Source organism: Ambystoma mexicanum, chromosome 2p (assembly GCF_040938575.1).
Source record: "Ambystoma mexicanum isolate Mex_15411 chromosome 2p, UKY_AmexF1_1, whole genome shotgun sequence".
In the NCBI taxonomy this organism is placed as follows: Eukaryota; Metazoa; Chordata; class Amphibia; order Caudata; family Ambystomatidae; genus Ambystoma; species Ambystoma mexicanum.
Genome location: NC_090923.1, coordinates 1,002,631,089 through 1,002,649,984, shown reverse-complemented (window position 1 = coordinate 1,002,649,984; position 18,896 = coordinate 1,002,631,089). Strand labels below are relative to the sequence as shown.

General features: G+C 45.0%; 1 protein-coding gene across 2 annotated transcripts in view; it reads left to right on the top strand.

The window, feature by feature from the left end:
- RELA (RELA proto-oncogene, NF-kB subunit) overlaps positions 1-18,896 on the top strand; it is a 507,042-nt gene that overhangs the window by 269,485 nt on the left and 218,661 nt on the right. For both annotated transcript variants that reach the window (XM_069644816.1, XM_069644817.1), the window contains exon 8: positions 1,235-1,339. In XM_069644816.1, coding sequence (XP_069500917.1) covers positions 1,235-1,339 — 105 coding nt within the window. The remainder of the gene's footprint in view (positions 1-1,234; positions 1,340-18,896) is intronic.

The following is an 18,896-nucleotide window of genomic DNA, read 5'->3' as shown; positions in this document are numbered from 1 at the left end:
CTGTCAGCTTCTTTACTTCACAAACCCAATCAGCGTGTGGCCCTACTTTGATTGCTTCTATTCTACAAAGACTTTTTTAAACATTGGAAAAGACTTTCTACTTACCTGCAAGAAGATTTTCAGTTCACCTTGACTTTTGCAAACTTAACATTGGCTGGCCTGGCTCCCTGAATGACTCTTCTCTTTTCTGCTTATGTATTTTGCCTTCCTTCCAGGAAAGGGTTAACTAACTTTGCATTGGGAGTTGTTTTGAAAGTACTTAACCTACTGAAGAATAACTGTGAATACTTGTTTTATTCTGAACTCTCTTCTCTTTAACACTTCTCCCAAGAATATTCTAAATACAACAGTAATGTATTAATGCCAACAGCACCCTAGCTATTGAAGTCACCTAAGGGTGTAAGTAGTGCCTGTTGTCATCCCAAATGGGTATTTGCTGATTTAGGTAACCAAGAGTGCATTTTTGGAGTGTATTTGTGTGTTTTTACATTGTTCCCTTCTGAAGGCTTACTGACTGGTAAATTGTTTACTCAAGAAACCTTGTGTGTAAGAGTTTATTTCAATACTTGTCACTGTGAATCTCTGTGTAACTCGCCTACAGCTCACATTGACCCCTCTTGAGATGAGCCTTGCTACTCAACCACACTACCAACCTGTGTAGTACAGACTTATACCAAAGGTTGGGTTCCTATTGCCTGTGGGGTCAGGGTTGAAGTGTACCCAAAGGGTACTGCATACAATCTTGACATTCCTATATGATAAATAACAAAAAAGCTGTGACTCCAAGCTTCCTTTTTTCTCTTTATATTTTTTATATCTCTGGGTAAGGTAACTAGAAAAAAAAATGCTGCAATTTGCTGTGTCAGCACTGATATAGAAATATTGTTGTCTGCCCCATTCAAAGTAGTTAAAGGGAAATAACAAGCAAGATAAAAGTGTTGGAATGCAAATAAAGTGCATCAGGCTTTAGGGGATCAGAATTGAAAACCAACAATACATTCTCCAGATGTCATTTATTAACTGTCATTTGAGTATTACATTTGTGGTGGGCTGGATGGATGAGCCCCAGGACTGAAAGCGGATGGTTGCAGCCACTATAAAGGATTTAAGTTGTCAAGTTTCCCAGTAGCCGAAAATCATTTGAAATCTATTTCTAACAAAAGCCAAAAAGCAACTGCAGACTCATGTAGTTGCACAGTCCTCCAGTCACATAGTTATTTATACCCCCCAACAGGTGCTCCAAACACAGCTGAACTGAAGATTTGCAGAGTCAACAAGAACTCTGGTAGCTGTCAAGGTGGGGACGAGATCTTTTTGCTCTGTGATAAAGTTCAGAAAGGTATGTGTAGAACAAAAATGTGATGGGATTATGGGATGATGGGAGATGAACGGTTTGGGTTCTTCGTAATCGGGTGCAAGTTTGTGATGTGTAAATGTACACGGACATACCTGAATGTACCAACTGTGACTGAGTTTGTACTTCTTGTCCCTCTTCCCCCTGACTCATTGGTATGTCTTGGATTTAACACTACATACTGTAACCTTCTTTTCGCTGTGAAACTAAAAGCTTAATGCAGAGGTGTATCTTATTCACCCACTTACACACTGTCGTTTTAAGGTTTGCAGGTCCGGCTTAGCATGCAGTAATAGCATATCTCCACAATACAGTACCCGAAAAACAGTTTTGTTAAAAATCACTGATTATGTACACTTCTACTGACAACCTCTGTGGTGCTGGTATGCAGACCTTTCATCGAAAAATGTTTCAACAAAACTTTGTCCATCGAATTCCAACCAATGGAAAAAATATGCATCAAATGCATATTTGTGTGTGGTAAAGGGTTAATTTTGTTTGGGGGTGTGTTTTTACAGGGTCAAAACGGGTTTGTGGGGGACCCCCCACAAAAAATAATAAAATGCATTCGATGCACATTTTATCGTTGGCTGAAATGCGATGGAAAACGTTTTGTTGAAACATTTTTCGATGCAAAGACCTGTAACCTGTGGTGCCATCCCATTGCCAGAATAAGACCATACGTGTCATGATCCAGATTTTACAAAAAGTTCAAAATATGCGTTTTTCCAATACTGTGTAAGGTGTGTGTAATGAATCACAGAATTTCGCACACACATGTTCACTCACGTGATAAGCACACAACCACCAGCCAGTCGACAACAAAATCATCTAAATATGGCCACGCGGTAAACAAACTCGCCTCTGGTGCATCTACCTCAACAGTCCTCTGCACCCACACCACGTGTGCGACACGATGGCACTCAAACTTCTCCAGGCACTGGATCTTTCATGGATTGACATGCTTTGAATATTCCCCGCCGAAAGGCTGGGAATCCTTGGTAACATTTTATTATCGCTTAAAATGGAACTTTTAGGCTCACTTCAGTATCCCATCCATGCCCTTTTACGGGGAATTCTGCCTATCGCAATAGGACTTTGAATGACGAGCCCCACCTCAGAGGCCATCTTCAGATTCTAACCACACGTCATGCTGAGGAGTCCTCAAAGTTTTCTCTCCTGGAGAAATTGGGCCAGAAACCAAGATATTTCCTTCAAAACTCAGAAAACCTTCCATCAAAAACAGTTGTTCTTTTACCTTTCAAATATGGAAGAAAAGCATAGAGCTCTTTTCAAAGCAGGCCAGTCATGTGGAATTCAAAATGTATAGGAGGGAGACGAGCATTCTGAATGCATTTATTTTCTATATCCAAATCGCATCCAGGAGGATTGTGAAATGTGTGCGACATTTAGCACAACAATCCTCAAGGTTAGAAAAGGGAGACTAGCCCTTTGGTTGAATGAGGACAGGTACCCCCGGCCCCCTTCAGAGGCTGAATGCCAAAAAACAGGCCAAAAACTCATAAAAGCGCCAGGTCAGAGGATATAATGTCTTCTTCTGCTGCTACTTTTAAAAAGAAAAATGAAGGAAAAACAGAAAAATGTGTCAGTCGACAACCTTGCAGATGAGAGATCCGTCGATCGAGAATTACAACAGAGTTCACAGGAAACGCTCCGTCATCCAGCGCGACGATCCCCCGCTGCCCAGAAACCGTCGACGGCAGGGCCATTATGTCGCAACCCACTCATATTTGACGACTGTTAAAGCATCGTTGTCTGTTTCATCACAGTCGACGATCATCAAACCGTTGTCGCCAACCTTGTAGACAGCAAAACATGCAAAATAATCGATGACTATTTCGCCTACACACCAGTCAACGTAATTCATGCCTTCAAAGGCCTCGACTGCAGCATCAGCTGCTCCCTCGACAGTACCGTCCACGGAAGTCCAAACAACATTGATGGCGGCATCAACATTACATGGAAAGTCGCCAACACCTCTCCTGTCTGTGCCTCAACGGGGTGTGGGGGGAAGAAAAGGACATTGACGCGTCATCGTCCGCGGGGACTCAGAAAATGTCAATCAGGAAAAATGAAGGGAAATTAGAAAATATATGACACAAACACAGGTCTGGAGGCAGACCCATGCCAGAAAGAACAAATTGGAGACACTGTCCCTGTACAAAACCCAATAGTCCTCAAAATACCAGTCAGCCACCTGCACTCAAATATCGTAAACAACCAGACCATAATCACTGAAAGTTGCCCATCTTCGCCTCAACCAGAGGGAGACTCTGATCACCTAATAGCGTCTAAGGGCCTGGCCCTGTCTCCAATCTTGTAAATTCTTCAAGGCCAGATACTGGAGCACCATATTGATTCTGACTTTGAACAGGGGTACTTGCCCCAGTCACCTGAGGAAAACCAGTTTTCGCCAGGGGAAGATACTGTGAAATCTGGATTGCAAGAATGTATGGAAGCGACACCAGCAGTCCTGGGCTCCCCTTTAAGGCCAACAGAACCTTTACTTAACCCACAGTCCTTGTTATCAATACAAGTTTTATCTACTCTCCAGTCTCTACTTCAGCAACTGGATACTAGGTTGCCAATCGGCCAACCACAGGCATCTGATAACGCACCAGTCCCTTCAGGAGAATCTTGCAGTTCTGATACAACAGCAAGCGGCCAACTTAATGAACCATGAGTTAATAAAGGCGTACAACCTCATTGCAAAGGCCGCCTATCAAGCCTTTGAGGGGAAACTTAATGGCACAGCTCCACTAGATCAGGAGGGTCTTCTCCAACTAAAAAACAAGGGTCTTCTCCAAAACCACAATATTCTCCTTACAGTCCAGAAGAACTACAGTCCTCTACTACGCACGACGAGGGAGGCAACAGGGACACTGACACTTCTACCTCAAAATCACCAGCCAACTGGGAGGACCTAGACTTGGGTCTAAACCAAGACACTGAGGAAAGGGCACATCAGCTCCACCTGATGATATAACTGCATTCCACAATGCAGTCCAAAAGGCTTGTGAAGAATTTGGCCTGGTTCCATCGGAGCACTAAAAAGATTGTTTCCCGTTTGATTTAATGCACAAGCGGAGAAAGGCGGTAATGTCAAACTCCCAGTCTAGACAATGTTTGGGAAGAAGGACTGTTGATCATGAAGAAACCCTTCTCAGAATCTGAATGAAAAGGTTGCCTAGAGAAAAATAGTCTAAAGCACCGGAGGTGTCCCCAAAATGACTTGCATCCCAACTACCCCCGACTTGGTGGTTTTATGGGCAACGTGCAGTAAATCTAATTCCTAGCACATTCCTAGCACTTCGTCCATGGATTAACCACTAGTTCGGACCCCCAGCACTTTTCTCCCCACTTCCCCACTCCTTTCTGCACTCACACGGCATAGTAGGTTTGTCCTTCATCTTCTCCCTCTGCTCTTAATATTGTTTTGTAATGTATTTCCCACCCTCCCTCCCTGCCCTGTGGGTGCATTGAAATCGTATATTCCTATTGTATAAATGCCTAACAAGCAAACAAATAAATACACAAGGACTAAAATGCGCAGTTCCGCCTGACAATGACCGCAGGAAACTTGTCTTATTTGCCAAGAAAATTCTATCCATAGGAGCCATAGCAGTAAAAGCAGGAAATTCACTGGCAATACTCCCGCTACAACTGTGAGATGTGGAACCGGATGGCTCTGATATTAGACTACTTGTAAGAAGATAAAAGAAAGCAGGTCCTAGATATCCTGCGAGAAGGGGAAGGTGCCTCCAATCATGTAATCAACATAGCAGTCGATATAGCGGAGACTGGGTTTAAAAAAAGATAATAATGGCGTTGTGCTATGAAGACTGGCATGGTTAAAATGCACAGATTTCAGGGCAGATTTTCAGTTAAAGGAATTAGTCATGTCTTGTGAGGGAAACCAATTGTTTGGTACCTAAATTCACGATGCCCATAAAGCCATGAAAGCGGATAAAGATACAGCAAGATCGCTTCCCACGCTAAAAATGAGATGCACTTTTCCCCCCCTTCAGAGTAGCCTCCGGTCGTTCCTTGGCAACAAACTGAGGCGGCAAAGGGTACCATAGGAGAACCTCATATTCCCAAACTACGATTCTTCGTAATAAAAAAACCAGACGACTCATGGAGACCAATTCTGGACCTAAGAAGTCTGAACAAATATGTCAAACAAAAACTCTAAAAGGTCACCCTGGCAGAATTAAAGTCAATAAAGGAGGGCAACCTCCTGGCGTCACTAGACCTCAAAGATGCATATTTTCGAATTCGCAAAAAGCCACAGAAAATTAAGATTTGCCGTGGGCACAAATCGCTATCAATCCAAAGTCCTCCCATTTGGTCTTTGCTCTGCCCCAAGAATATTCACAAAATGCCGAGCCCCAATAGCCACACCGTTTAGAAGAAAAGGATATCTTGTGTATCCATATCTCGACGATTTGTTAGTACAAGCTCCCTCGCGCCTAGCAGCAGAAACAGCGATACAGCAGGTGTCCGACCCCCCTCTTATGCCTCAGCTTTGCATTATCCTGCTTCATGCCATCGAACAAGCTAGTGTCCCTAGGGGCACAGTTCAACACAGAGGGTCAGGTGCGCAGCATCCATTCCCCACCTGGTCATGAATTTTATCCTGGGAGCCAGGATCACAGTCGGGACTGTCATGCAGCTCTTTGTAACCATGTCTTCCTGCATTGCCCTAACCCAACACTGCAGGTTGCAAATGAGACCGCTAAAAGAATTCCAAGCAGATCAGTGTTAGATAACAGTAACCAGGTTACACGGATAGCTTGCGGTGGTGGCTCACACCAGTCCACATCACCAAAGGAGTCACGTTCAAGGATCCTCCATTCCAGTAAATTCTAATCGCATCACAGATGCCTCACCTACAGGATTCGCCACGCATGCAAACCAGTTATCAGTAAAATGCCATTGATCCGCGACTGAGACACAACTCCACATCAACATACTGGAGCTCAAGGCAGTAACGCACCCTTTGCTCATTCCAACCAGTGCTCAAAGGGAAAGTGGTACGAGTGTTCACAGGCAATCCGCCCACAGTGTATTACGTGTGAAAACACAAGATCAAGGGCCCTTTCCAGGGAAGCCCAACAGTTATGGCACTGGGCCATCGAAAACACCATGCATCTGCAAGCATTTTTCCTTCCAGGAAAGGAAAACTAAACTGCAGATCAAATCAGCAGAGCCAACGACCTGACACGACACGAATGGCAACTAGCAGACAGGAAGCACCAACAAATCTTCAACCAGTGGGGAACACCAACCATCGATTTGTTTGCCACATGGGAGAACAAAAAAATGCTTGTTGTTAGTGAGCAGGTCTCTGCACCACCATTCGCTAGGCGACGCATTTGCAATGTCGTAGGAAGGAATGTTCGCCTATGCCTTTTCCCCCACACCAGTCATACACAAAATCCTGCAAATGATTGCGACATACAAGTTGTGAGAAACCAGAGTGTGTCTCACTAGCTAGTCCCCGGGGACTTGTCATCCAGGTGGCCAGGACATGGCCATCGCTTTTGGATCCAGTTCCTGGGGGTGGACAAGTGTGAAGGATCACCTGGGTGAGGTGCCCTCAGGGAGTGGGGTTGGGACATCCGCTGGTGAGACGCGGTATTCCCCCCCCGCCGCACCCCCCCCTTAACACCTTTATACCATCCTCCCAGATAGGGTATCTTGAGACTTCATCTCCCCCCCTCCCTACTGTGAGGAACTCATGGTGACAAGTAAGAAAGTAAGATGGACACAAGTGATCACAGTTCAAGGGTGTTTATTGAGCAATGAAAATGCTGTGCAGGTTGGAAAAACGCCTAATCTAAACCAAAGTCTAAGATGGGGACAGGTGTCATCCATCAAATGAAGAATAAGGCAGTCCTAGTGGTGTCGTGTCAAACAAAAAGGCCTATACTCTGAAAACCTATTGTCCATTCTGAACGCTCATCAAAGAAAGAATGTGGGATACGTTTCAAGAAAGAAATAAGTGTTCTCAAATGATAAATAAGGAGGCGGTAGCCTGGTTCTCCCTTCCCCACGTTTTGAGCACGGGTTAAGGTGGAGTTGGACGAGCACAGTACAGTATCAGACTTTTCCAGCATGAGATGACAGTTCCAATAGTAGGTCTCAGCACCGTGAAGGGTCAAGTCCCGTTTCCTCCGAGAGTCTCTTGACTTCGGGTCTGATGAGTTTAAACAGCAAAAAAAGTTCCTTTAACAAAGAAAGTTCATTCCCAATATTTGCTGGGTCATGAGTTCACCACTGGATCCCCCACTTCTGGGCTGACCTCTGTCAATCGAACTCCTCAGTTGAAATAGGGTGATGGCCTCACATCGAGGTCCCCCTCTTCTGTGCTGACTCTTCTCAGTTGGATTCTACAAATCTTAATAAACAGTTGCAAAAACACACTTTCTTGGGGCTCTAGACTCTGCCCCTCCTGAGATTTGTTTCCCAGGTTTCCTCTCACTGCGATATTCACTTCCCTTTCTTTTAGCCAACTTACAGATCAGTCTTTTGATTGTACGGGGCTTTTGCTCGACCCTCATGTATGTTTGGTAGTTCATTTCTATCGGGGAGTCACCAGTGCTTCTCGAGTTAGCACCCACGTGGTGCCGGTTTCCTTCTTCAGCTGGTCTCACCTTAACTACCTTTTTTAACCATTCAATCACAGTTCAATGAAATAGATTCTTTCTTGCCACTCTGAGAATTGCACTCAACACATCCCGGCTTTTATCGATTATCCCCTCGACTCACTGGCTACATTTTACCGCCTGGCTTTGGGCTTCTCTGGAGTCAAGGCAGGTACCACGGGCGTGGGAGTCTCCTCTGCTCCGCCTTATCAGCAATGGCTTTCCCTGTGTGCCGTTGACATCTGCCGCAGGACACTTGCTCTATTGTATGCGGTCTCAGATTCCTGCCTAATGAAGGTTCCACGGGTCTGTGGTGAAAAGGGCAAGGTTGATTCTCTCCTTGCCGCACTATCGCCTCCCACCGCCTTTTTCTTTCTCTTGAACTGCCACTTTCTTGTAGTCGTCCCATCTCCCATCGTGCTGCTTGTCGTATCCGTCTTGCTCGTTCTGTGCTCTCTGGTAACACCTTTTATCCCTGTGGGGGAAGTGTTCGGCAAAGTTTGTATGCAGTACCCTCTGGGAACACTACACACAACTATGACTACAGGTGTAAGCAAACCAACCTATGGTATAAGTCTATACTACACAGTTTTGGTAGTGGGGCTGAGCAGCCAGGCTTAGCTCAAAAAAGGGAATATGAGCAGTAATGATGTTACACAGAGGTCAACAATCACAGGTGTTCAAATCGCACACTCAAGGTTTCTTGGATAAATACTCATTAATTTATCAGTCAGTTATAAAACATTCATTAGAAGGAGGCAGTTATATCATAACGCACACATATACTTCAATACTTTTCAAAGGGGAGTAAAAGGTAAAGATTATCAGAACATAAGACTACAGGTATTCTTACACTGTGCAAATACTTTGAGTTCACCAGAAAGACATTTCCCTGCATATCAAAGGGGAACAAAGGTCTAATGTGAGCACTGTTCTTGGAGAGGCACAGCTTCACCTCGCTGATGATGCCCAACAAGGCTGAAACACGTGTATGGGTTGCTGTTGGTAATCTTGTTCAGAGGAGAATTGCCTAGCATGTCGGTGCTGGACTGCCCGGGCAGGACAAAGACTAATATGCAGGGACATTTCTTCTCTGTGAAAGGGACAGTGAGCTAAAGACTTAGAGTCTCTCCCAGGGGTTATTCACCCAAGAACAGGTCATTGGGCTGTGTTCATGCTGGTACAGAGAGTCCCAGAACCCCCCCCCCCCCCTTTGGTACAAAACAAAGGTTGGTTTGCTTACACCTGTAGTCCTAGTTGTGTGTAGTGGTCCCAAAGGGTACTGCATACAAACTTTGCCTAACACTGCAGACATAATGCTACTTGAAAAGCAGTCTTCCAGGGCACAATCGCGTCCTTCCGACGGGTGGCAGAACTACATGCACTAACCATTAGACCTCTGTATCTACGGTTTGAGAAAAATAGTCCTTTTACAAACAAACCCTATGTTTGTTCCCAAGGTGTTGTCCAACTTCCAGCTGCAAACTGAAGTAACCCTACCGGTTTTCTTGGCACATCCGTTCACACCAGCGGAGCAAGCTCTACATTTGCTTGACTTTCGAGTCCTGAAGTTCTACATAGAACCAAAAACGTATGATGAATATCTCAACTGTTTGTGGATTTCGGCACTGCTAACAAAGGTCAGTCGTTTTCATAGCATGGTATTCCCAGATGGGTTTCCACCGCAATTTACACTGTGCACGCCCAGGCCAGGCGACCACTGAAAGGGCCCATTTGTGCTGATTCCACTAGGGCAGTGGGGTCTTCAGCAGCTCTGTGGGCAAGGGTTCTCTTGTCGGACATATGCCATGTGGCAAACTGGGCAGTTCCGCACACCTTAGACAACCATTACTGCATGGAGGGACAAGGAGAAGCTGAAGCAAGGCTGGGAAGAGCCATCTGACAACAATTGTGTCAATAAGGTATGCCTTCTCCCTTTACACTTCCTGTTACAAATTGTTAACTGCTGTGGCAATTTGTTCAAAGCATGCAAATCCATGAAAGATCCAATGCTGGAGAAGAGTTTTTTGCACCCACCTACCACCCCTAAGGAAGCAAGGCTACATTAAGCCAACTCTCATTCTGATGGGGTCGGAATCTGAAGATGGCCTCCTGGGTGGAGCTAGTCACTCGACGTCCCATTGGCTGAGGACGTATGCACCCAAAAGGACATGGATGGGCTACTAAAGTGAGACTAAAAGTTCTATTATAAGCTATAGTAAAATGTTCGTGAGGATTCCCAGCCTGTTGGCGGGGAATATTCAAAGCATATGAATCCATGAAAGACACCAATGCTGGAGAACAGGAGTTACAGGTAAGCAAAATACTCCAAACGTCAAGTGATGTCTGCTGCACATACAAAATCATCGGACCATGTTTCGAAAACGCACGCTCCTGAACTTTCGAAGAAACCTCCTACACAAAAGACAAGTTCTGCTAAACAACCGTTGAAACACCCTCCTTCACATCTTATCTTTGCTTTCTGACCCAACACATGACTGTGAAGAGGTTAGATTTCCTCTAAAACATACACCTAGGACAGGCACTTGGAGAAAAGTGGGATTTGAGCTAACTTTGGACAAAATCTCGTCTTTTGTTTCCTTTATGGGAAAAATATCCTGTTAGACAAAAACACATTGATTTAGAAGGACAGCCTCCTTCTAAATACTCTAAATTACGTTAAGTCCATTTACAACCACACAGTGAAGGTCTTGCAGGGAAAGTGTTTTATTTAGATCCAGATAACACTGATAACCGGTAACCTTTACAAGATTATCAAGGTGACGAGGTGTTGATCTTTAGAATGAGGACGACAAATTTCTGCTTCCTTCGCCTCGGGATGATGACCAACATGTGGCTCCTTCTCCTGTTCATGACCCAATCTTGTATAATCTGCTGTATTTTTAAGCAGAACGTTTTAAGATTCAGACGCAAGATGTCCCTGAAGATTTAGATTTTGTGGAAGAAATGCTAGCAGACAAACTCTCTATAGGGTGGTTTATTCCACTGCATCAGTCTGTATACAAAATAATTCAACTTTCATTAATCACACCATCACTTACCAGGGCGCTAAATCCCACGGTGGGGAAAAAATATATATATGGTCCCCTTAAGCCTGATTCCCTGTTGGTTACCACCACCCGTACAAAAAGGCAGGGAGCCCTTTAGCGGCCGCAGAAGCTACTCATCAAAAGGACAGTAAAACACTGTTTGCTCTAGTGAAAAAAGTGGCTACCTCTGCCACTTACAAAGTGTGTATTGACAGTAATACCACTCTTCTTTCCAGCTATAATACGGCACTCGGGGACAATGTTCAGTCACAGCTAGACTCAGTCCCCGAACCACTTTGTACTCAGATTTCAAAGACTGTGCCAATATATCTTTGAAATTTGTTGCAGTTAACGCTTTTCCTGATTGACAACTTCATAATATTAAATTGGAAATATGTGCATCTTGATGTTTTTAGAAATTATATTACCGAAATGTAGTTATTTATTTAGGATAGTTGAATTTATCATTCCAGATGGATGTTATAATCTTGATAATGAACTGGAGGATCTTACGCAATGTTTGAGATGTTGTTTAGTTTTATTATTATTCATTTTATTATTTGATATCTTGGTAATATAGTGATATGAAGGTTGGAGGTCTCTAGTGTAGGTCTCCAATTGCTAGGTCTCCAATTGCTAGTATAAGCTAAGATTATTTGATCATTCCTCATACTGGTCAATGGTTCAGTTGTTATTGATCTGTGATGGAATAATCAAATAGTTATTGGATTAAAGTGATGTTGTTTTGATATTAGAGGGGGTTACCTTTTATGCATATAGCATACTTATTCAATGTTGAATTTTGATTTAAAAAATAGGTGATTGTTTGATTTGACTAATGTTTGTTACCGGTGGGGTGGGTATGTGTATCACTAATTGACTGGGTTAAGAAATGTGATATGTTTAGATTCAATGTCATGGTTTTTGAAATATTGAGTAGGAGGTACATGGAAATTATGTAGATTGTTGTTAAAGGGAGAAGTATTGTGATTATGTTTGGGTTGGGCTTGGGTTCTGACGGTTGTAGTTTAGTAGCAATAGGTTATATGTTTACTTTCATTTATTTGTCCTCATCTTGGACAATATTCAAGATGATTTGGAGTTGTATGTTTTGTGTATTTTTGGGGTAAGGGGTTACTTATATATTTTTTTTGCTTCACTTTACTCTTGGTCATGGGAGCAGGATTGATTTTAGGATTCAACACTGTATGTAGGAAATGGATATTCTGATTGATCATTAATTTGTAGATGATGGGGTCACTACATTTTGTCACTTGGAATGTTAAAGGGATGAATTGTCCAAAGAAGGGAACGTCTATAATGCTCAAATTGAAAAGGTAAAAGGCAGATGTCATCTTCTTACAGAAGACTCATTTGACGGAACAACCAAGTACTTTTTATGGCACTTCAAAATATATGAAAGTTCTGTTGAATTGTTACACAGGAAGATCAAGAGGAGTGGGACTGCTATTTCGGAAAACCCTAGGCATGAAAGTTGAGAATGTTGTTATGGATGATGAGGGACGATTTATTTTGGTTGATGTCTTATATGAAGGAAAGCTTTTGACATTGGGATCTATATATAGCCCTTGTACAAATGGTATTGGTTTTTTAACACTTTAACAGATTGTTTAAAAACCATGAAGGGTGACAAGATTGTTTTAGGTGGTGTTTTGGATGCTTCTTTTGATAGATTGTCAAAATGTGGATTTTCAGGTTCAAAATTGAATGGTGTTTTTAACAGTTTTTTAGATACGTTTGATTTAGTGGATAGTTGGAGACTATTACATCCCAAGGATAAGGAATTTGCGTTCTATTCTCCAGTTTGCGATTCTTACTCAAGATTGGATTATATGTTGGTGACTGACACGTTGATTGATATTATGGGTGTTGATATAGGTGAGAGGTGTCTTTCAGACCATGCTTTGGTAAACTTGAATATTGATAGGAAAATGGGTTCCTTGAGCAGAGATAAATGGAGACTAAAGACATTCATTCTAAAGGATGAGAAGGTGTGTGAAGAGCTGAATGTTTTTATTGACAACTTCTTTGGGGAGAATTTGAATTCTGCAGATCTGGTGGTATGGAATGCTTTCAAATCTACTATTGGGGGAGAATTGATTAACTGGACTTCAAGAAAGAGAAAAGAGGGGGAGAAACAGAAACAATCTTGAATTGAAATTAAAACTCCTGCAACAAAAATATGCATTATCTGGTAAGAAAAGGGATAGGTTGGGAGTTGATGAAGCCTACCTGCAAGAATTGCTTCAGACCACCTAGACTTTTGTCTAATTGACTTTGACCTGGCCTGGCTCCTTGAATGACTCTTCTTCCCTCTGACATTGTGTTTTGTCTTCCTTCCAGGAAGGGGCTGACTTGATTGCATTGGGGGTTACCAAAATTACCTGCCTGCTTCAGAATATTTGTCTGATCTCTTGTTGTGTTCTAATAACCCTTTTCTTTGACATAACTCCTAAGTATTGCTCTAAATGCAAAAGTGATATATTAATGTCGACAGTGTCCTAATTGTCTGTCACCTGATGGTGTAGGAATTGTCTGTGTGCCATCCGAAATGGGTATTTGCTGATTTAGAGAAACTAAGAGTGTGTATTTTGGAGTGTATTTGTGTGTTACTATTATATTGCCCCCCCTCTGAAGAAGGCTTACCCAAACGGACTGTTAAATACATTAATAATTGTTTAATCAAGAAACCTTGCATGTAAGTTTATTTGAACACTTGCCACTGTGAATCTCTGTGTTACTCCCCTACAACTCACATTGACCCCTCTTGAGATAAGCCTGGCTGCTCAACACGCTACCAACCTGTGTAGTACATATTTATACCAAAGGTTGGGCTCCTATTGCCAGGAGGTCAGGGTTGCTGTAGTGCACCCAAAGGGTACTGCATACAATCCTGTCTAACAGGAATCACTTCAGACAATTGGGTACTTTCCACTGTGTCCCAGAGCTACTCCATAGAGTTCCTCACAAGACCTAAATACCATCCACTGAAACAGAAAATGTTGCAAGAACGAACACCCATGAATTCTACAAGAAGAGATTCAAACTCTTCTACTAAGGAGCGATATAATGGGTCCCTCACGAGGTAAACAAGGGTATTTATTCAACATACTTCATTGTCCCTAAAAAGAATTTAGCTATGCACCCTGTGTTAGAGCTACATCAAGCAAACACATATGTGAAGCCGCAAATGTTTCGAATGACAATGCTTCAGGAAGTAATCCCTCTCTTAAAACAGGGGGATTACATAGCAACATTGAATATGAAAGATGTATACTTTCATATTCCAATGTGACCAGCGAACAGAAAAGATCTCTGGTTGAAAGTCGGCACAACTCATTACCAGTTCAAGGTACTTGACTCCAGCATATCCTCAGCGCTGAGTATTTACCAAAGTCCTTGCAATAGCAGCGGCCCACCTGCGCAGAGAGTCAAATGATTTATCTGGTGCAATCCAATTTATTGTTCTCCTTCACACTTAGTTCTCTACTTACTTTATCTGTTGGATTCAGGTTTGGTCTTTAACTCTCTTAAAGTTCATTTAGCAGCACTCGCTGCATACACCACCTCTCAAACTAAAGTGTCTTGGTGGAGGTTGCCAGTAGTGAAGGCTTTCATGGAGGGGATTATGCCCGCAGTGTATGATGAATAAATGACGTCCCTGCCGCTGTTCCGAAGCGGATAATGCAGCAAGGATCATCAGAAGGTCTGGGGCACACAATGATCCCAGGATTGGCCCTCAGACCCTTCAGGAACCCCGAATCGGTAACCGTGAACTCTGCACTCCCGTCTGCCACTCCTAGTTCAAGATGGCAGACATGCTAGGAAGTTGCTGGGATCTTGTAACCACAGAATTACCACGGCTTTCAACATCAATTGACAAAAGCTCAGCAAAATCTATGCTCAATAACTCGCGTCCTACCCTCGGATTCCCTTATACCTTCTGCCTTATTCTACGTGGACCTGGCCAGGGGTTTTACTAACCACTCAAGCTTCTGCCTCGCCCATGGTCCGGCTCCCCAAAGTCTGATTTCTCACGTCTGGGGGCCTGCCCCTTTACATAGTGCTGGACAGAATCCGCAGATCTCACCCTCCATCGGCAGTCCTCCTTGGGTTCCCCCTCATCTCCACGGTTTGCCCCCGGGTTCTCATAAGTGCTCCCGGAATTGAGACCTGGTACCATGGCCAAACATCTTAAACCTCCCAAGACACCATGCTCCTCTCCGCAGATAGAGTCAAGAAATCAGACCCCCCGAAACTTAAGCCTCAAAAAATGCTGGAAGACAGAGGGACCATTGCAACCAAAGACTTTCAAGCCTTCATGTCTGACATCAAGTCAGAATTCAGATCTTGCATGTCGGAATCACTTCGAAACTGGAGCAGACGGACCAGAGGGTCTCGGATTTTGAGCACGGGTTGGGGGAGGCCGAGGACCTAGCCCAGGAACACTCTACTACCCTCTTGGAGGTGTTGGGCACAATTCAGGCCTTGATGGACAAAACCGAGATCCTCAAATTCAAACAAGAGGACCTCAAACAGAGCCCAACGCAGTAATCTGCGTATTTGAGGGGTCCCCTCTTCAGTTCCTGATGAGGATCTAGCTGAGTATGTGGGCGACTTCTTTCATTCGCTGTTGCCGCACTTGGACCAGTCTCAGCTCCTACTAAATCGCACCCACGACGAGGAATGGAGTCAGACTTCCCTCCGGATGTAATCACGAGAGTCCACTTTTATACCACCAAGGAAGCCATCGCTACAATAGGCCGCTCACGCGACAAACTAAAGTTCCAAGGCGCACCGCTTCAAATCTTCCAGGACCTCTCGCTCTCCTGAAGCTGCAGAAGCGTAGGGCCCTTCGACCGCTCACGCTCTTTCTCTGAGATCACCAGATTCGCTATCGGTGGCTATTTCCAACAGCCCTGCAGTTTTCTCATAATGGAACCCCCAGAACGATTAGCCACCTCGAAGATGTAACAGCATTCCTTCGCCCCAGCTCTCCTAGAGGTGCAAAGACTCCCTCCCCCAACCATGCAGAGACCGGAGCAGGCAGATCTTCCCCTAATCCGAGGCAGGCATCCTGGTCAAGAGTGCAAAGAAATTACAAAATTAAGTAATGTCTGGGAGCGTCCCTGAGGACCATACAGCACTGGAACACGAATTACCAAACGCTGCTGCGGGCCCCGTGCGGCCCATGCCTGACTCTGGGTGCATGTCGCCGTATTTCCCTCGGAGTGAATGCCAACACTCCTGGTTGGTTATAGCCCTGTTGGCTGAGGGGAATTCCGATGAGATGAAATCCGCCCCCCAAGTTCAGGTTCTGGCTTCCCGTTGGAGGTCAAAGTTGGCAGTCCTCCCCACCTGTTGGAGGCATCCTAAAAAACTCCAGTCACAGGATGATCCGGTTAAGAATGCACCTCTCGACTGTGGCTGACTCTGGCTCCCTCCACCCCTGGGGTCTACTCAGTCTCCAGAGATCCTGCCCCTGCATCAGAAACAAAAATTTGTCACTGTAAAAGTCAGAGGCCTAAACTCGTCCCCCCCCCATATCCCCCTGCCCCGCCCCCCCTGAAAAGGAAATCCACTCTTCAACAGCTACAGGATGGGGGCCTCAGTAGCCTTTTTTCAAGAGACTCACTTGATCCAAGCGGACTTCCCCTGCCTTTGCAGTAGACTCTTTCCCCTGCAACTCCTGGCCTCTAACGCTTCATCGTAGTCAAATGCCTCATCTTCGGCCAACTATACTCCCTCATCTCAGCTTATGCCCCGAATGATAATCAAGAAGGGATCTATCGAGACTCTCCTCCCATTCATAGAGGGTCAAGTCATCATTAGAGGAGACTTCAATGGAGCCCCCGACCCGCTTATGGACCGGTCACATCCCCATCCTCCATAGACTTAAAGTTGGCAAAGAGCCTGCTTCACCTCTTTCGGACCCTAGATGTCGTGGACACTTGGAGGGTAATGTACCCTGATGAGAAAGACTTTACATTTTACTTGTACGTGCACCGAACCTTCTCCCGGATTGACCTGCTGCTGCCCTCCCCTCAGGTCCTGGCTTTGACAGATATCACATCACCATTGGCCCCAGGGTCTTCTCTGATTATTCTCCAGTCTTGCTGACCCTGCAAGCACATGATCCCGATTGCACCCTCCATTCCCCTCCCCCCCCCCTCCCCGCCGCCACCGATGGAGCTCGTATGATCCCATCTTGAATGACATGGCGGTAAGGGACTCCATTGCTAGGTTGATTATTAACTTTTTTTGCGGAAAACCGGAATGAGGACACGTCCCCAGCCAACACCTGGGATGCCATGAAGGCTGTGCTGAGGGGGGGGAACTGATCGCCCAAGGTACAGCTTTTCACAAATAAGCGGAAGAGATGGTCCCAGAAATCCTATCTGATTTTTACAGGCGGTACGGAAGAAGCTGGAGGCGCTTTGTGCCGAGGCCACGGCGCACTTGCTAACCCGAACTAAACAATGGTATTACGCCAAAAGCAACAAAGCAAATAAACTGTTGGTGGACAAGCTCACCAAGAAAAGACACCATCTTGGGCCTCCGCGACCCCCACGGCACGGTCCAATTTGCGGAACGAGAAAAATTTCAGCTGGCGGTGGCCCAGCTTTCAGAGACAATGACAGCATCTCCAAGAGACCAAACTGAACAACGGAACTACCTGCCGAGTGCTGCTCTTCTGCACCTCAAGGCCGCGGCAAGGGATAGTCTTGCGGCCCCCATCAGACTAGCAAGTCGACGCGGCCTTTGAGAGCCTTAAATCCAGAGCCCTGGGCCCAGATGGATACTCCAGTTGATTTTATAAAATCTTTCGCCCCCAGTTGGTGGCCCCCTTGACACTCCTCTTTTAACTCCTTTGCCACCACAGGAAGTATCACCTCCTCCATGCAGGAGTCGATTACGGTCCTTATTCACAAGCCTGAAAAGGACCCCAGGGACAATACCTCATATAGGCCCATGTCATTGCTAAACCTTGACGCCAATATATACTCTTAAGATCCTGACAAATCGCTTAGCTTGTTCTCCCTGATATTATAGACCTGGACCTGCCAGATTTCATAACTCATAGGTCAACGAGAGACCACATCCGCAGAGCCCTGAATTTAATAGATGTCGCCAATCAAGAATCGCAAAAACTCGCTCTGCTGGCCCTAGACTCAACTAAAGCCTTTGACAGAGTGGACTGAACATTTCTGCACCTCTCCCTCGAAGCCTTTCACTTTGGCCCATTCCAAAAGATGGTCCTAGCTAGCTATCAGTCCCCTAACACTCCTGAGAGTCAATAGCCACCTATCTGATCCGATCCCTCTAATGTGTGGAACGAGACAAGGGTGCCGCCTATTCCCCCTGCTGTTCGCCCTGGCAATGGAACCCTTGGCCCAACACATCCGCCTGAATCCTCGGATCAAAGGCCCACAAGTAGGCCCCTCCCAGCACAGGATTGCCCTTTACGCGGACAACATGCTATTGACCATCACTGACATCTCCGCCCTGGCCAAAATTCAGAGATTCGGGAGAGTGGCGGGTTTTGCCATCATCAAGTGGCCCTGGGGGTGGAGCTAGGTCCTGGGGAAAGGGAATCCCTAGAGAAACAATGCCCAATAAAATGGAGTGGCGGGCGATCCCTTATCTGGGGGTGCAGATTCCAGCCCGTCCAGCAGATGTCTATCAGGCAACTTGGCTCTCGCAGGAGATCTTGCTTCTGGCCCGCATTACGGCTTGCAAGATTAATCTCCTCCCATGGTTCCTCCATGTCTGCTCCTCTCTGCCCATTTCGATCCTGCT